The sequence below is a fragment of the Colias croceus genome, chromosome 4 (assembly GCF_905220415.1).
Source record: "Colias croceus chromosome 4, ilColCroc2.1".
Lineage (NCBI taxonomy): Eukaryota > Metazoa > Arthropoda > Insecta > Lepidoptera > Pieridae > Colias > Colias croceus.
Window position 1 is genome coordinate 8,684,369 of NC_059540.1, and position 6,732 is coordinate 8,691,100.

The 6,732-nt window shown below is 32.6% G+C and overlaps 1 protein-coding gene across 1 annotated transcript; it reads left to right on the forward strand.

Moving 5' to 3' along the window:
• The first annotated feature begins 33 nt into the window (after positions 1-33).
• On the forward strand, positions 34-4,497 carry LOC123691436 (multiple inositol polyphosphate phosphatase 1-like). The gene is made up of 9 exons (XM_045635823.1): positions 34-326; positions 422-556; positions 967-1,142; positions 1,504-1,629; positions 1,804-1,954; positions 2,285-2,385; positions 2,909-3,018; positions 3,377-3,559; positions 4,210-4,497. Exons 1-9 carry the CDS (start codon positions 161-163, stop codon positions 4,364-4,366), a joined length of 1,305 nt encoding a protein of 434 aa, XP_045491779.1. The 5' UTR covers positions 34-160; the 3' UTR covers positions 4,367-4,497.
• The last annotated feature ends 2,235 nt before the right edge of the window (positions 4,498-6,732 follow it).

Here is a 6,732-nt window from a genome sequence, read left to right on the forward strand (position 1 = left end):
CATCAAAGTCAAAGTCATTTTGACAAATCACAAAACAATGCCAGGGGCAGGCCTCCAGCAGGCCGCTGTTTTGTATCAACTATCGGTTTAGTAAATTAGAATATTTGGCTTTTAGCAAAATTTTAAGTAATAGAAAATAATTGAACCATGTACAAACACAATGCATGATATTAATATGAGTTTTCTTTATTTATACACCATTGCAGTATTGTTTTTAACTGTTAGTATAAATGGTATCAAAACTGATGATATACGGAACCATTTGGGGACTCGGACTCCATATAGATTTAAATATAACAAAGATGATTCCAAGATAAAATATGGGAGTAAGTGATGATGTAAATTCAAACAATGCAATTCAAGATTAGTTATCGCCTATCGGATAGCTGCTAATACGCGCATTCTCTTTTTTGATTCTCAGATTGTAAAGAACAAAAAATTTGGATGTTAATCCGACATGGTTCCCGATTACCAAGTGCAAAGGATATAATAGGTGCACAAACTACACTACAAGATTTAAAGTATGAAGTGTTATTGCAACATAATTCAGGAAAAGGTATTAAATTAGACTTGAAGTATTCACAGCTCTACAGTTTTACTTCAAGGCCAGACAAAACAAATTTGTTAAATTGAACTAGCAATGTTAGACATCCTCATTATAAAGTAGAATAGAGACCACAATTTCAGTAAGATCCATAATCTCTTGAAATAAAAAGATATATATGTGTTATAATGTCATGTTTTATATTTTTATCCTTTTTGATAATGATAGTGTAGAACTGACTCTTAAAAATGATAAGTACCTCTTAATTATACTGTCCTTTTGATGTGTAATTATGGTCTAGGGTACCTTTATGAGTAATATTTAATTTATCATTGTTGTATCTTTAATTTCATGTAAGTTCTTACATAATTTATTCTGCATATAAATTAATATTAATAATTATTTTTTCAATTACATTCTAGGTCATTTAACCAGTGAACAGCTCAAAAAATTAGAACATTGGGCCAGTGACATGCCTGTGGAACAGGAAAAATATTTGACCCTAGAGGGGCAAGATGAGATGATATTACTGGCTGAGAGGATACAAAAGAAATTCCCACATATTGTCAAACATAAATATGATAATAACACATTCCAGGTATATAAGACACTTATGCCATGTCATAATGTACATATCATAAGAATAGGAAGAGAATAAATACATTTTTGACGTGACAACGTCTTATAATTCGATAAAGCCGGCTGCACTCACGAAAAAACATGACTCATGCGGCGTTACCTCGCTCTGACTCATCTGAGGCGTTCCATGTAAGGCTTGAAGTGCGAGCGAGAGCGCGAAACGAGCGATAAAGAAGCACAATCGGACATTGTCACTTTCAACTATCGTCAGTAAACCGACTTTACAGACAACCAATTTTTTTATGTATAATATTTTAGCATCAAGATAGCTAGATTATTATAAAAAGTTGCTTATTTATATTTTCAATGTTGTTTTTCAGTTCAGGTACACAGCAACTCAGAGAACACAACAGAGTGCAAGATATTTTTCACTTGGATTGTTTGATAAGAAGAATTCAGAGAATGTTGTTTTTGAACCTGCTTTGAAAGTAGACACCACCTTGAGAGTATGTATAGTTTTTTTTGAAATATTTGAATCTTTATACCTATTGTTATTTGTTAATTATATTTCTGTTTTGTTTTTAAAGATAAAAACAATGTTTTTTTCTTGGTGCAAAATATATATTAAGCTAAATATTTAGATAAATAATCATTATCACTTTTGCTACAAAAACTTTCAGTTTTACAAACATTGTGAAAGGTGGCAAAAGCAAGTTAAGAAAAACCCTCATAGTTACAAGGAGCAGAGATTATACGGCAATAGTAAAGAAATGAATGAAACTTTGGAATATGTATCTAAATATTTGGGTCTTGATAGGTTGCTGAGTTTGGGTTTGTAACTTGAAAATTACCCTTACTAAGCCATCGCTTAGGGCGGTTGTACACGGACCGCTTCAAGCAATTGAGACCGACGGCTTGAAGCTGTGACCGCGCGGTGAACTATAGACATTCATTCACTGCAGTACACGGACTGCTCGAGTCGTCGCGACCGCTTCAAGCTGTCAACTGCCCGGTTTCGAGCAGTCAACGACTGACCACCGTCCGTATACGGCCGCCCTTAATTTTTAGCTGTTCAATCACTCATGTACTGGTACTTTAAGAGTATACACTGAAGTTTATGTGATGATTTTGTATTTAAATTAAGGATTCGTGTTTTTACAGATACAGTTACGTTGATGTACAGAATATGTGGGTTTGAGACGGCTTGGCATAAACATGCTATATCGCCGTGGTGCTATGCATTCAATAATGAGGGCATTAAGGTATCCTATAAGATCTTAATTGTACTATTGAGAAATTCATGATCTTAAAAATATTTCGTGTATTTGAACAATGAATATGTTTGTTAAAATTTTTATCAAAACTGCTAATCTGCTTATTTTTTTATTTTTATGAAGGTATGGCTAAGAAAATCTATACCAAATGTTTTAATAAGTACATCACATAAGATTCTGCTTATAAATGAAGAGTTTTAAACTTATGGCTTAGCTGTAGTACAGGGTGTCTCAAAAGAAAGTTTATATTTTGTGGATGAATAAAAAAAAGTAAGCGGTGTATTGAAAAAATGTTTATTAATTATTAAAGTGCATAATATGGGAATTTATTTCTTAAAAATAATATCGTCCAAATGCAGTCCATTGCGTTCACGGCACTCATTTAATCGAACACTAAAATTATTTATGACAGCTCGGCAGGTAGACACAGTGATGGCTGCCATTTATAGAGGGACACATTTAATTAAAAAAATAAAAAATAAAACAAATGTCTTATAAAAATATATTTCAGAGGCTGGAATATTTTTACGACTTGAAACATTACTGGGTGGATGGACATGGCAATGAATTAACACATCAGCCAGCATGTATGCTAATGAAACATATGTTTCACAGTATAAGGTAATATTATATCATCTATGTAAGAGCTATGACAAATGTGGAAACTAAAAGTTGTTGCTTATGTTACTCAAACAATGATATTCTTTTGCTTTAAAAACTTTTCACGATAAGTAAACATTGCAGTAAACATCTCCTGTACTCATTTGTTGATACAAAACCAAATTAATAGATATAATTTGGTCAGGTGAATTTACTCCTATTTTTGTGTATACAATTTTACTGAATAAAAATATAATAAACTTCCTAAAACAAATAAGAGAATACCTTCATATATTTACATATTGCTATTATTACATATATGTATTATAATTGAAAAAAAAATCATTGATTATTTATAAATTCAATTGTTTTTTTCTAGCAACAAAGGGCGTAACGCAACATTTTTATTCGCCCACTCTGGCACATTACTGAAGATGTTGACTTACCTGCAGTTGTATAAACCTGAATCGCATTTAAGAGGAGATACAATTAACAATAAGAGGTCTTGGAGAGCATCGAATATAGACTGCTTTGCATCGAATTTAGCTTTTGTTTTGTTTAAGTAAGTTTTAAATGTATTTATTTTACTTTCTATATATTATTATGCACTCTGTATGCAGATTTCGTAACATGGTTGTTCTCGTAGTTTATCTATATTCACCTACATTTATCACATAAATCTAGTGTAATCTAAAAAATGATAATATTATATCTGGAAAGAAAAATCCTATTTTAAAGTAGTCATTCTAAACATAATAACTTCGCGTCGCAATTGAGATTCAAACCTAAATTTGGAATAGTACATAGTTAATAATCTAAAAAAAAGAGAATTTTATTGATATTTTTTTTCTTTTTTCGTCGCAATTTCTCGCTCGAATTATAGTTTTAGAATCAAAGGATTAGAAGCATTAATTTTGTATTGTACTCTTAAGAAATAGCTCTGTATAATTGGCGCATGCTGTGTGCACCTCTAATTGTTTGTTACTTTATCGCAAGAACTATATGTTATGTAATAATAATTATATTAAAGAATCATTGTAAACAAATGTTGGTTAACCAAATAAATAAATAAATAAATTATTTAACAAGTAGTTTTTATAACATTTTATATGTCTGCATTGAATTTGAAATCTGTTTTAAATATCCCGGTGGACTCACTGGACTAGGACAATAAAATGAATAATAATAATTAATTAAAATGTTTGTTTTCAGATGCAAAGACGGAGAAAAAGTATTAACATTACACCAAGAAAAAATTATTAAGCTGCCCATGTGTGAAAATGAATTGTGCCCAGTGAAAACGTTGAAAGAATATTATCGTAATTCGATACAAAATTGTAATTTTGCGGACATGTGTAGCGTTACGTAATATCTACGTATAAAATATAAATTTTACATTATTATTTTAAATAATTCTATTTTATTACTATTTTTATATGAATATAGACATGATGATATGAATTAGTGACAGAAATAAATACCAGTACCGAAGCTTTATAAAACTGTTTTATTTTACTCCTTTACAACAATGCCTTGAAATGAGATACGGGGGTTCCCACAGAGCGAGCATCCTCGCGAAACAAAAGTGTTTGTGAAAAAAATTACGAAAGCCATATTTTGATGTTTCACGTAGAAATTGCTTCGCGAGGCTGCTCGCTCTGTAGAGTCCATTTGTAATATAATTTGTTAAGATTTTTATAAAGGGGCCGGAGCCGCGCGCACAGTTAGTTTACCTAATAATCGTTATGGTCTATAACTATTTATTTAATACTAGCTTCCGCCCGCGACTCCGTCCGCGCGGAAAAATTAAGAAAAATAGAGATTTATTTTTTTCTACGTATTTTTCCGGGATAAAAAGTATCCTATATTATGCCCAGGATAATAAGGTATAATTATACCAAGTTTCATCGAAATCAAACCGTTAGTTTTTACGTGATGCCTTCACATACAGACAGACAGACAGACAGAAAGACAGACAGACAGACAGACAGACAAAAATTGATTTAATCACATATTTGGGTTTGGTATCGATTCAGTAACACCCCCTGGTATTTATTTTTTCAATATTTTTAATGTACAGAATTGACCCTTCTACAGATTTATTATATGTATATAGATTATACCTAATACGTATACAATAATAATTCCGAAACAAAAGCAAATCAATTTGTCTCAATGACGAAAGTTTAATAGTCTATGGATTATATCTAGATTAAACAAGGGAACACCAATAATAGCGATTGAAAGTTCTGATTAGCTTTTGAACTACACAATAATTATTAATTAATACCTACTAAATTTCAATTTCCTATGATCAAAGTACTGTCTTATACCTAAGTACTATTATTTATCTAAGTATTGTCTTTTATCAGTATTTTGAGAAATTACAAAGTAATCAAAATATTGTGAACAATATTAGGTACCACAGTATTACAATAAATATTGTAATACTGTGATATTACCTACATCAATCTAAAGGATATCCAGTTAGATTTTTTCATTTCTCCTTACCCATTCAGCATTTTATATAGGTACCTAAGTACCTATAGTATCTTCAGTTGTAATGTTTACTCCTCCCATGTTTACCTACTTCTGACCAATTCTGGTCTCTCTCATAAATTTTTTAGGTTGTCTAAAACATAAAATGTAATTTAAAATATTATGTTCATACTTAACTCTTTAATCAATAAGCCGTCGAAGCCGAAGTCGATCGACGTAATCTATATTTCCCAGAAGGCTGAAACAGTTTCCAGAAAACTCAGATCAGCTCAACCTTCCCATAAACATAACGATAGGTAGGTATTATAGCTAAGAAGATGATCGATTTAGATTCATCTCGATCCTTTATTAAAATTATAAGTTTTATCGAAAAATGAAATAATGTAACGTTTGTATGATGAAGACATTTTGTATCTTCCTTAATACGTCTATTAATATAGATATAGATTTAAAACTAGCTGGTGCGTTGTGCGCGGGCTGCAAGCAGCCCGCGAGCCCCTTTTGCCCCTGGGTTGAAGCAATAGCGCAGTCATTAGAAAATGTGTTAGAATTCCCAGTCCATTTGTAATTTTCTGCTAACAGCGATTCCACAGTCAGTCGGTAATGCTTATAAATTCCCCATTCAAGTATTTTCCACTCCGGGAGGCTGTCCACCTTCGAGGGAGCGTAGTGCGCGGGCTGCAAGCAGCCCGCGAAGCATCCCAGGACAGAAATCTTCAGTCATTTGAAAATGCATTAAAATTCCCCGTCAATTTGCTATTATCTGCAAACAGTGATTCCACAGTCAATCGGAAGTGCTTATAAATTTCAAATTCAAATATTTTCTATTCCGGGAGGCGGTTCACCTTCGAGGGTGCATGGTGCGCGAGCTGCAAGCAGCTCGCGGCTCATCCCAGGGCAGAAATCTTCAGTCATTTGAAAATGCATTGAAATTTCCTATCCATTTGTTACATCTCCTAACAGCGATTCTACAGTCAGTCGGTAATGCTTATAAATTCCCCATTCAAAATTTTCTATTCCGGGGGGCTGTCCACCTTCGAGGGTGCGTGGTGCGCGAGCTGCAAGCAGCTCGCGGCTCATCCTAGGGCAGACATCTTTAGTCATTTGAAAATGCATTCGAATTTACTTTCCATTTGTAACATCTGCTAACAGCGATTCTACAGTCAGTCGAAACTGCTTATAAATTACTTATTCAAATATTGTTAAATTTTTGAAACGTCTTATCGATAGCGGGCA